At 42.3% G+C, this 13,160-nt stretch overlaps 1 protein-coding gene across 3 annotated transcripts in view; it reads right to left on the reverse strand.

The window, feature by feature from the left end:
* The window catches only part of CUEDC1 (CUE domain containing 1), a 183,913-nt gene that overhangs the window by 71,432 nt on the left and 99,321 nt on the right, over positions 1–13,160 (reverse strand). For all 3 annotated transcript variants that reach the window (XM_073542529.1, XM_073542528.1, XM_073542527.1), the window contains one exon: positions 3,609–3,735. In XM_073542529.1, the coding sequence (XP_073398630.1) occupies positions 3,609–3,735 (127 nt within the window). The remainder of the gene's footprint in view (positions 1–3,608; positions 3,736–13,160) is intronic.

Here is a 13,160-nt window from a genome sequence, read left to right on the forward strand (position 1 = left end):
GAGCCCATACGGTGTAACTGCTTTGTTCAGATAGCTAGGATTTTATAAGGAGAATATGGACTTATTGCATGTCCCAGCTTAACAATGGTTATATTTTCGAGATCTTTGGAACTGGCCCAACGCCTTCCAGGGTCTCGATCTGTTCTAGCATACCAGGGTGGGGAAGTACGTAGAATGGCTAGAAGGAGCCAGGTAGCAAAGCTGTGTTTTGTCTCAACACGTAGCAGGGGCCAGGCCGGTTTCGATAACGTCAAAACAGACTCCCTACGACCATTCATTAAGGAATTATGACCCATCTTAGATTTTGGAGGTTTTAGCTGCCAGATGCAAGGGGAGAGAATTTAAGTTCAGCCCAAGGGGCAGGCGTGGAGTGACCAACAGGAGTTAAATCCTTATGTAAAGCATGGTCTATTATTTTTCTCTGGGGAGGTCGAGACGACATATCGTGTGGGAAGAAATCAAGGAACAGAGGGGACCACCAGCCTCCCATGTGGCAGCCCCTCCCCCGCAAGCAAGGCCTTTCTTCTGACTAGTAACTGACTTATGTTCTGCATACATTTGTACAACCACTATTTGTATTTGCATATCTGACTGTTGTATATGCATAACCATTGTGTATATAGTGTTTTGTGTAGTATGCCCTTAAGGTGAGTAAATATGTAATTTAACCTAGGGCTGCTCTTTCATCTCCATCCACACGTCCATATTCTCGATTAAACTTTCCATGCTACCGACGCTGGTTTCTAGCCCGATGTAATCCCACTAACAGACCAGGCTTATATCTAATGAGGAACAGGTGGCAGTCCTAACGGCCTGACCAGGCGCTGCTTAATTGGTGCTAGTGAACCTCAGCCTGCCAGGTTTGTGAGCTAGAGTGGTGCCACATCAGCGAATGCGTGGGCCACATCCACTCACTTCCTGCTCCTCACTGGGCCGGTGTGCACAGAGGATGTCTGTGTAAAACTGTGCTAAGCTGACCTTACGTGTCCCCAGGGGATGCTGAACATCATGTTGATGCAAGCTAGTAGAGCGTACCACATGATCCCTCAGATGTGATAGAGACATCAATCGGGTGACAAGATGCAGGTTCTTCACAAGTAGTGGCATGTGAAAAAATGCATTCAAAACGCCAGTTTTTCAGCTTTTTCTATGCTTTTTGCAGCATTTTTCGGTGCAGATTACATATGTGCTTTGTGTACAGTACATGTTTAATAACGTTAGTTTTCCTCACCAAAAACGCTTCAAAAGTGCAGCGACAACAACGCAAAAAACAGTGTTGCGTTTTTGCAGTTTTCTTCTACTTTCTCATTACTTTCTATGGCTGAAAAAATACTGAAAGAATTAACATGCTACCGATTTTAAAAACGCTGCAGTTTTTAAATTCAGTCAAAAAAAAAACAAGCGTGTGCATGAAATTTCTGAAATCTAAGGTTTTGCTGGTATTGTAAGATGCTTTTGCATTAAGAAACTTCTGAAACAAAATGCCACGTGTGAACATAGCCTAAAAGTACTAACTGTCCCAAATATTTTACCTCTGTAAGTCAACTTCTCTCCATAAATCTACTAAAAAGGCTTGTGCACCAATTATACCAGACGAGTGCTCTCCGCGGTTTTCACGGATTCTATTGGACAATGCACAAGTCCAAATTTGATATGAGCGCTGGAGTAAAACGGGCAATGCAAGTCTATGGGGTCATGAAAAACATCAAGAGAGTGAGGGTGACAGTCCTATTTTCATAGACTTATGGAATGAAGAGGAAAGAGAAACTTTTTTTTTTCCCTCAACCTCTGATGAGAAAAACTGATGCCACTTTGGTCAGAGTCAGATCAGAAAAATCAGACAGTTTTTTTCAGATGGAAAGAAAACAGTCGTGTGTGCACCTACCCAAATACAAATCACATTCTACCATAACAAAGGAAAATATCGGCTAGAAAAGGAGAACCAGAGTTTGAGACTGAATAGTTTTCACTAATTGATTCAGCATTACCATGTGAAAAATTGCTAAAACAATGGAGAGAATGCCAGTGAGCCCTGTTTACCCGGTGCATAAAGAGTTCTACATACTGTCAACCACAGGGTAGAAGGAACCACTTACCTACACTTTTAATTAAGTTTACTCTCCAGTTTAGTGGAAACTGCAGATGTTAAAATGTGCCCAGTAAGAGTGCTCAAACATTTAACAAAACTTTTGCATTTGCCTTCCCAAACCCAAAATAAGAAAAAAGGCCTAAAACGTTAAGGGTGTGTGCACACGCTGCGGATTCTGCTACGGATCCGCAGCAGTTTCTGCTGCGGTGTACAGTACCATTATTCCCTATGGGAAATGGAAACCGCTGTGCAGACGCCGCGGAATTTTCCGCGCGGATTATCTGCGGTTTTTAAACCGCAGAAAGAATTGACACATCAATTCTTTCTGCGGATTCCTATCTCCACCATTGTGGAGATGGTGAAACCGCAGGGCCAAACCGCAGGATAATCCGCAGATAAACCGCAGGTCTTTTGACCTGCGGATTTATCTGCAGATTTTGCAAAATCCGCAGCAGATTCCGCAGCGTGTGCACGTACCCTAATACCTAGCCCAGACTTAAATAAGTAGCTGAAAAGTACAGCTGTTCACAGCAGTGAAAAGTAGAAATGAGAATTTAAATGCACCACATTTACTGGAAGGTATGTGTCTTTTCGATGCAATTATCTCCAACTACCCTGATCAATTAAATTGATCCAATGTTATACATAGATATGGGATATTAAAGGTGTATTCCCAGCTCCAAGATCTTATCCCAATGTGTATTAACAATAATATTAGCAAACAAGCTCTAATTAGAAATGTAGTATAGTTTTTCTGATTTGCTATGTCTCTTTCACAGTGTACAGTGGGGCTATGTGGCCATCATACTGTACATTGGGGGCTGTGGGGGACATCATTCTGCATGTAGGAGAGCTGTGGGCCATCAAACTATATGAAGGGAAGCTGTGGGGCCATGATACTGTATATGGGGCTATGTAGCCATCATACTGTATACGAGAGGCTGTTGGCCATCACACTGTGTAGAGAGGACCTATGGGGCCATTACATTATATAGGGGGTTTTGGGGTTGCTCTATACTAGGCATTGCAATGCAACACCATTTACTTACTAGGAGCTACAAAGAGAAACTTTCGCCATGTAACCTCTGCGTGCCATGTCATCTCAGCTAAGTTAAGAATGTGACCAGCACCCTAACATGATTTTTCTAAGTGGCCCCATTTTAGTTTTATATCCCTCCTTTAGAGTCTTGTATCTAACCAGCTTCAGTCCCCCTGCACCTCTCCCATTCTGCCAAAGCAAAGCAGTTTCTACTAGCAATCTTGGAGGGTTTTCAGCCGAGACCAGTGGCACGATTAAACTGGTCTGAACTGTCAATCTTCAGGAGTGCACTGCCCTGGCAAACAGGAACGTGGGAGGCATAGGAGTGGTGTGTGCTCATGAAGAATCATGAGAAAACTCCTTTTAACACATTTAAAAATGGTTGAGCTGTGGACAGCCATGACACTTATTGGAAGAAAGTGGCCATGAGTTTTAATCCTGGAAAATCTTTTTTTCAATACCATTGTTTACTTGTCTCACCTGTATACTGTCCATCTGCTGCGGTAATATGCGAAGAAAATCATCGGGCAAGCTTCCTAATAGAGGGGGGTTCCAGTTCCTGCACAGTTTTGGTACCTGAGAGCCATTGGCTGGCAAGACATCAGTCCTAATTTAAAATAATGAGAAATTAGATTCTAACAAAAATTAAAATTCACAGATCGCAACCAATTATATTCTCGAATCAGTAAGATACATAGCCACTCTGTGATTATCACTGGCTTAGAGACTTCCTATTATGGAAAACTTTACTCAGTGCTGATAGAGGCCACAGGACGAATACCATGGCTTCTTCTACATAAAGATCTCTAGCTTTCATTCATTTAATGTTGAAATATTCCATATCCAACCGTAGAGCTTTACAAGCTTGGAAGAGAGTCCAGATGGAGTTGAAATGCCACAATATAGGGTGAATAAAAGAGCACTGTATTCCACTTCAAACAAATACCTGAACAACAGCACTTCGGAGCACTGCAGCATACCTGAGATCATACAGCTCACAGATCTCATCTTCTAACATGTCTATTTCTCTGAAAAATATTGCTCATCCTTTTGGATTACTTTGCAGAACACAGTATCAATTCTTTAATATTTTATCACCCCAGTGCACAGCAACTCTATCCTACTGCACAGTTATGTGCAGCATCTCAATGGAGAGTGTAACACAAGAGAGACTTTAAAGGGAACATCGGGGGCTTATCTACAGCATAACAGAATACTGTAGATAAGCCCGATGTCAGTGCCGGCAGCCCATATTCGAAAAAAAGGGGTGACAGATTCCCTTTAATATCCCCATTTAACGGTTATTTAAATGGAGATATTACCAAACTGTAACACGAAGCCTAATTTCACAACAGTAGATGTATGCACATAGCACGATCAGTAACCCATAAAGTTCCCCTTTAGTGAATTCTGTAATGTTTGTTAATTCATATTTCTTAACAACCGCTTGATATGCTCTGGAGGTGACCAACTGGAGTATATTTAGGCTATGTGCCCACGTAGCGATTCACATGCAGAATATACCTGAGCAGAATCGCACACCCTGCTCCTGGGAAAATGCATGCGGTTTTTGATGCGGTTTTTTAAGCGTTTGTCAAGCGTTTTTGCATGAGTTTTCCTAAGCGTTTTTTGGTCATACAATTGATGGTACAATTAATGAACATGCTGCGTTTTTTACTGCCAAGCGATTCCGCAGCGGTAAAAAACGCACCATTGGCACAACATGTGCGTTTTCTATTAGGAATGCATGGAATGCTTTTTTTTAAGCGTTTCTGCGGCAGAATCGCACATTTAAAATCGCAGCGGAAACGCTTAAAAAACGCTACGTGGGCACACAGCCTAAGGGTACAGGTATTTAGGTGGTCAACACTACAGCTCTATAAAACACAATCTTTAGCGCATTAAAACCATGAACCACTAAGTAAGCATGAGAGAAATGTACAGGAGTCTCGCACTGCTGAAAGCCACGCTATAGAAAAAGAAAAACAAAGATTGTAAGGGTTAAGGGTCTGTCACACTAAGCGATATCGCTAGCAATATCGCTATGTCTGATGCTTACCTCCGACCGGCTCCCCCGCTGGTTATCGCTGATCGCGTGAGAACGTCCTGGACCGTTTGTCGTCGTCAGCTTCCTGCTGGGCTTCCTGTGGCGCCGACAAGCGACGCGTGGATGCGGGCGGGAAGACGTCAGGATCGCCTCGTCTGACAGGTAAGTAGCGCCCCCTGACCACTGCTATGTCGCTGGTGAGATCTGCCTGTTTGGCAGCTCACTAGCGACCACTTAGCGATGCACCAGCGATCCTGACCGCGTCATATCGCTGGTCGGGAACGCTGGTGCATCGCTAAGTGTGACAGTACCTTTACTAAAAGTGTTAGATAACAAATTACGGTACATATCAAGCAAACACTGACTTCAAAAGCTATTCCCGATGTAGAGATTTATGGTAGGGATGACTACTTCTGAGTCTCCCCTGTGTAACATACTTCTCCACTATATTTCAGGATATGCGGGAAAAAAAACAAAACAAGAGGTTCATTATGTGTGTGTGTGTATATATATATATATATATATATATATATATATATATATATATATATATATATACACACACACACATACATACACACGGTACGGAAAGTAGTCAGAACCATTCAAATTTTTCATTCCTTTTTTCAAATTGCAGCCATTTGGTAGATTCAAAAATGTTATTTTTTTTTCCTCATTAATGTACACTCTGCACCCCATCTTGACAGTAAAAAAAAACAGAAATGTAGAATGTTTTGCAAATTTATTAAAAAAAAAAATAAAGAAAAACATGGTCATACGTATTCAGACCCTTTGCTCAATATTGAGTAGAAGCACCCTTTTGAGCTAGTACAGCCATGAGTCTTCTTGGGAATGATGCAACAAGTTTTTCAACCCTGGATTTAGGGATCCTCTCCAGTTCGTCAGGTTGGATGGTGAACGTTGGTGGACAATCATTTTCAGGTCTCTCCAGAGACCTGGGTTAGGTCAGGGCTCTGGCTGGGCCTGTCAAGAAAGGTCACAGAGTTGTTCTGAAGCCACTCCTTTGTTATTTTAGCGGTGTGCTTAGGGTCATTGTCTTGTTGGAAGGTGAACCTTCGGCCAAGTCTGAGGTCCAGGATATCTCTGTACTAGACCCCATTCATGTTTCCTTCAATTGCAATCTGTCCCTGCAGCTGAAACCCCCCCCCCATAGCATGATGCTGCCACAACCATGTATCACTTGGGATTGTGTTTTTGGCAGGTGATGAGCAGTGCCTGGTTTTCGCCACACATACTGCTTAGAATTATCACCAAAAAGTTCTATCTTCGTCTCATCAGACCAGAGAATCTTATTTCTCATAGTCTGGGAGTCCTTCATGTGTTTTGTAGCAATCTCTATGCAGGCTTTCATAGGTCTTCCACTGAGGAGTGGCTTCCATCAGGCCACTCTGCCATAAAGGCCCGACTAGTGGAGGGCTGCAGTGATAGTTGACTTTGTGTAACTTTCTCCCATCTCCCTACTGCATCTGTGAAGCTCACCCACAGTGATCTTGGGGTTCTTCTTTACCTCTCTCACCAAGGCTCTTCTCCCACAATTGCTCAGTTTAGCAGGACGGCCAGGTGTGGGAAGACTTCAGGTGGTCCCAAACTTCTATATAAGGAATATGGAGGCCACTGTGCTCTTAGGAACCTTGAGTACTGTAGAAATTCTTTTGCAACCTTGGCCAGATCTGTGCCTTGCCACAATTCTATCTCTGAGCTGCTTGGCCAGTTCCTTTGACCTGATGATTCTAATTTGGTCTGACGTGCACTGTGAGCTCTTATATTGACAGGTGTATGCCTCAACAAATCAAGTCTTAAAAGTTTACTTAAACACTGCTGGACTCCAATGAAGGAGTAGAACCATCTCAAGGAGGATCACAAGGAAATGGACAGCATGTGACTTAAATATGAGTGTCTGAGCAAAGGGTCTGAATACTTAAATATGAGTGTCTGAGCAAAGGGTCTGAATACTTATGACCAAGTGATATTTCAGGTTTTTTTTTTAATAAATTTGAAAAACATTTCTGCATTTCTGTTTTTTTAGTCAAGATGGGGTGCAGAGTGTACATTAATGAGAGAAGAAAATGAACCTTTCTGAATTTATGAATTTACCAAATGGCTACAATGAAACTGAGTGAAAAATTTTAAAAAACTTTCCATACCCAGTGAACACTCGTTGAAATAAATATTGAACATATCACCAATTTTCCAAGCGTGCGTATATATTGTAGGGATCCTACTCGCTCAGGCAGCAAGTCACGAAAAAAATAGCCTTTAGCTTAGGCAAAAGCAAACAGAAATGTCCGTGAACTCAGGCTCAGACCTGGAGCTCCAGTACACACGGGAGGCTTAGTCCTCCCCACCTACAGCTGCCTGGTTCAGGAGCAGGCCACAATATAAGGGTGTAGCCACACCCACGAACCCAGCAGCTGACTGGTCACGTGACTGTGACCTCACCACAGGCCCTTGCAAAACAATAATAATAATACTGCAATATCTGTTATGCCTTATATTACGGAGACAAGCCATCTCTGAGACACATATCTCCCATCGATTATACAACCCTTAGCCACGCCACAATATATATTATATGCTATTGACATGAAATTCTCACCAAATGACGATAACAACCCGTCCAGTCCACCCAGACAAACAAATCAAACCACAGATGTCCATAAATGAAGTTATAATAAGGTTAATGAGAAATGACACAGGGAAAAAGTATTGACCACGCTTACTGAAATGTAATGTTGATGATGACAACTTCAAGATGCCTCCTGCATGGAGAAACTAGTTGCATGCATTGCTCAGGTGTGATTTTGGCCCATTCTTCCACACACTCTTCAAATCCTGAAGGTAGTATGGGATCCTTCTATGAATGCTTAGATTTAGCTCCATCCATATATTTTCTTTTGGATTCAGGTCAGGTGATTGGCTGGGCCATTCTAGCAGTTTTATTTTCCTTCTCAAAATCCAATTGAGCGTTTGTTTGGCTATATGTTTGGGATCATTGTCTTGCTGAAATGCCCACCCTCATTTCTTCCTTATCATCCTGGTAGATGACAGCAGATATTTTTCAAGAATGTCTTAGTATATTTGTCCATTCATTCTTCCTTCAATTCTCCCAGTATTTCACAGGTTTGACTAAATATTATTAAGCAAACTTTAAACGCGCTTAAACATGTTTTTTGTTCAGCAATGGATTCTTGTGAGGTTGAGCGTGCATACAAGTCATGGAGGTTGAGTGCATTACTTATTGTTTTCTTTGAAATAATGGTACCTGCTAATTCCAGGTCTTTTTGGAGCTCTCCACAGATAGTAGTGGCTCTTGGCAACTCTTATGATAATTCCATAAATGGAATATGGCCGGCCACAACAGTGCTCAATAGAACCTTCAGTAGTTTACAAACTCTTCTGCAACCAATGCCATCAGTATGGTTTGCAGCAATAAAGCTGCGGTCTTGAGAAGGCTCACTGGTTTTACCCATCATGAGATGTTTCTTGTGTGGCACCTTGGCAATCACACCTTTTTCTAGTCCATCAGTTGAACCAGCTGTTAATATTTTTCACTAAGTGTCAGGATTGCTTTCTAATTACGGAGAGATTCAGCTGGTGTCATGGCTTTGGCACCTCTCTTTCTTCATGTGTTCAATACTTTTTCCCTGTATAATTTCTCATTATTACACATGGCTTATTTAATGGACATCTATGATTTTATTTCTTTGACTGTGTGGTTGCTACAGACATCTGATGTGAATTTCATGTCAACAGCACTTTAGAAATAGATTAACGTATGTGAGGCAGTGACCCCTGTTACAGCTAGGGGGGCGCTGTGTGTTCTCCCCAGAATACGCATGGAGGCGTATTGAGGCTATGGGAATGCATTGCGGTCACAGGCGTAGCTGAGATTGTAATGGGGAAGCAGTGACCGATGTCACAGGTAGGGGTCGTTGTGTAGTCTCCCCAGGATAGGCACAGAGGTGTATGAAGGCCATAGGTGTGCATGGCAGTCATGGGCGTAGCTGTGACTGCAATGCAAACGGATAATAAAAGTAATGCTAGTCTTGGACATGGTAGTGTCCAAGACAGAGGTAGGGATGTTGTGCATGAAGCAGATTGCAGTATGATTGTAGTTTATGCAGTCTGTTCCATTCCAGACCCAGGTTTTCCATGTAGCTGAAAGCCACAGGTTTCTGTGATAAAAGCCCTACAGGAAAGGGTCTGTGTAGGTCTGAGAGAGTGCTTACTGAGTCTCAGGTGTGTCAGGGCCAGAGTGAGGCATGGCAACCCGCAGTGTACACAGAGATGCAAGTCGTCCACGGTGACTGGTCTCGGATGTGGACACTCCTGTGCCCGGAGGTGAACCGGAGGTGGATGTCCTGTGCCTGAAAGAAGATTGACGTGTGTGACGATTGCCAAACAGGTGGATACACACAGGCCCAGTGAAAAGTTTAGACACATCTGTTCATGCAATGGTTTTCCTTGCTACTACCGGAACATGCACATTGTTGATTCAGACTAAAGCAGCATGTCTACAGATGAAATAAAGCATAAAAAAACATGTGTGCAACAAACCAGAATAGGTATTAACTTGAACTCCTCAATGTACCCCCCTTTTACTCTGATGACAGCTACACATAACCTTGGCATTCTAACATTCTGTGATTCTATCAAGCAGCTTCATCAGGTATCATCAGGAATGGATTCCCGTTAAATTCTTTCTGTGATTTGGAGGCAGATGCATACAGAGCTGAGCCCTATTCCAAATCTGTTCTAAGCCAGAATATAGCAAGAATAACTAAACTAAGTAAAAATATTTGACAGTTTATAATAACTTTAAAACATGTAGGTCAGGTACTATGGATAATTGCCAGAACCTAAAAGGTTTTGTAAAGTGCAGCCATTAAAACCATCAATTGCTATAATGAAATTGGCTCTCATGAAAACTGCACCAGGAAAGAAATACCAAGAATTACCTCAAAATGCAGCTAAGTTTATCAGAGTTACCAGCATCAGAAACCACAAATTGACAGCACCTTAGATAACAGCCCTCATAAATGATACACAGACATCATGGAGCAGACACATCTTGTCACAAAGGAGACAGAAAGAATCAGGTCTTTATGGATAAAATGCTGTAACCAGGCCGCTACTGAGGACAACGAACAAGAAGAGACGTGTTTTGGCCAAACATCGAGAGGACTGAACATTATACCAGTCGTAATCTGAACTGTGGTCTGTTGAGTCAAAATTGTAGATCTTTAGTAGCAATTGCCATGCCTTTGTCAGATGCAGAAAGGGTAAGCAGATGAATTTAACATGTCTGGTTCCCATCATGAAGTATTAAGGTGTGGGGGTGAGGAGAAAGGTGTGGTTTGCTGGTGACCCTGTTGGTGATTTATTCCAAATTCAAGGTATGCTTACCTAGAAGGGCTACCCTCATTGTGCAAGATATGATATCCCATCTGGTTTGTATCTAGTGGGACAATCATTCGTGCTGCAACAGGATAATGACCCAAAACACATCTCCTGGCTCTAAGACTAATAAGAGGAATGGAGTGTTGCAATAGATGACATTGCTTCTCCAATCAACCAATCTCAACTCAGTGGAGATGGTTTGGGATGAGTTGGACTTCAGAGTGAAGAACAAGCAGCCAACAAGTGTTCAGCACCTCTGGGAACGCCTTCAAGACTGTTGGAAAGTCATTCCAGGTGACTACTGATAAAGCTGCTTGAGCGAATGACAAGTGGGTGTAAAGCTTGCATCATAGTACAGGGGATGGGGGGGTACTTTGAAAATTATTATCATTTATTCCATGGCGCTTTACATGTAAGGAGGGGTATACATAATAAAAAACAAGTACAGTAATATTAAACTATACAAGTCATGACAGGTACAGGAGGAGAGAGGACCCTGCATCTAAAGTTTAATACATATTGCAGATAGTTTAACATGTTTGTTTGCTCTTTATTCCTTTGTTTCCTTTGTGGTTTTACTACCTTCAGTCTGAATTTAAAATGCGCACATTCCAATAATTTAAAAAGAAAAAGAAAAAACATTGCATGAACAGGTATGCCCAAACTTAAACTTTCAACTGATACTGTGTGTATATATATATAGGACCAGGATTATGATAGGAGGCCATGGTAGATAGGTGCCTACTGAAGGCCCCCACTGCTGTCATCTTGAGTCTCCTATAAAGCAAAGCTTGTCAAATTCACTGTATACTGCAATATGGAACAAGTATTCAAACGCTCTTAGGTTCAAATCCCATATTTAGAACTGAACAATAAAATAAAAATAAAATGTTAATATAGTATATATTATATATAAAATATAAATATCCCCCCTCCCCTTTTCCTATTCCAAAAGTAAATACAACAAATTTGATACTTTAACATCAGCAAAACTCTGATCTATCAGAATTATTTAAAATATAAAAATATAAGTATACGAGGGACTGCTGATGAGTCTTTGGCTTTACCCTGAAACAAACGAGATAGGAAGATGAAACTTTACATTTATTCCACAAACTCTCCACTGATGTCAACACAGTTCTTACATCAGTATTCCAAGTACTGTAAGCCTAGCAAAAAGGCTTCCGTAGCAGCCATGGCATCAGAAATGGGGTGAAATTTGGTACCCTTGAGGTGTTTCTTCAGGTTTGGAAACAGATGATAGTTGGAGGGAGCTAGACCTGGGGAATAAGGTGGGTGGTCAATCAGCTGGGAGCCCAGCTCCGCCAGTTTTGTCTTGGTTGCTTGTGCAGTATGAGCGGAGGCGTTGTCTTGCAGGAACAAGATTCCTTTGGACAGCTTGCTGCGCCTATTGGTCTTCAGAGCTGCCTTCAATTGGTCCAAAAGTTCAATGAAATACCTTGCATTGATGGTGGAACCCTTTTGAAGGTAGTCTTCTAGAAGCACACCCTCCTTATCCCAGAACACAAACGCCATCACCTTAGTGGTTGATTTTTGCACCCAGAACTTCTTTGGACGAGGAGAACCACTGTGCCTCCTGTTGTGAGTTCATTTTCCCCTTCACCATTGAGGTCAGATGAACTCCCTCTTCTGGTGAAGGAAGGTAGTGAGGCTGATTACCAAGCACCTGAGCAGGATGATGATGACTGGGTGACTGGAATTGCTGACTGGATATAAGGCAGCCAACGCCCTTCTGCCTTGCTGGTGATTTCTCAGAGGGATTCTAGGAGACCAGTCTGATTCCTGCTCCTCAAAAGCTAAGTTTTCTGCTCTGCTTTTTGCATTTGTTTTGGTTTTGTTTTGCCTTGCTTTTCTGGATTTCTGCCATTCCCTGCTGGGGTGAGCTGAATTCCTTTTTGCTCTGTCTTCAGGAAATACCTGAGTACTGATATAGTCTTTTTGAAGCCTAGCGTCTTCAGGGCCTTTTTCCCTATCAGTCTGTTGGCTCTTGTTTTGATAGGGTTTTGGCGGATTGCAGACAGCAGCTTTTCTATCCTGTCCTATTTAGTTATCTTGGGCCCCATAATTTGCTCAGCCTATCTTTCTATCTGTGTGAGTGTTTTTTCATCTTGCTTCACCGTCATTATATGTTGGGGGCTGCCTATTGCTTTGGGGTCTGCTCTGGGGCAGTTTAGATTTCCCTTTCTGTCTTTAGGCTATTTAGTTCTCTGGCTCTGATCGAGGGGACTAGGGCACCGTAGGAACCCCCCATGGCTACTGCTAGTTGTTGTTGATAGGTTCAGGGGTCTGCAATCCGATAGCTGCCAATATCTCTGGTTTTCTGGACTTAGCTAGTATTTCTGTTTTTGCCTCCTACGGTGACTCATTCATAATTCATCCACTCTTCATAATTCATCCACTCTTTTGACTGCTCCTTGGTTTCAGGGTCATACTGATAAATCCAGGTCTCGTCCATAGTGACCAGTCGATCCAGGAAGTTCTTATCAGTCTGGAAATTCTGACAAATGGAACGGGAAGTTTTCACTCACATGCTTTTCTGATCT

The sequence above is a fragment of the Dendrobates tinctorius genome, unplaced genomic scaffold, assembly GCF_039654945.1.
Source record: "Dendrobates tinctorius isolate UK_male_01 unplaced genomic scaffold, ASM3965494v1 ptg000127l, whole genome shotgun sequence".
Classification (NCBI taxonomy): Eukaryota; Metazoa; Chordata; class Amphibia; order Anura; family Dendrobatidae; genus Dendrobates; species Dendrobates tinctorius.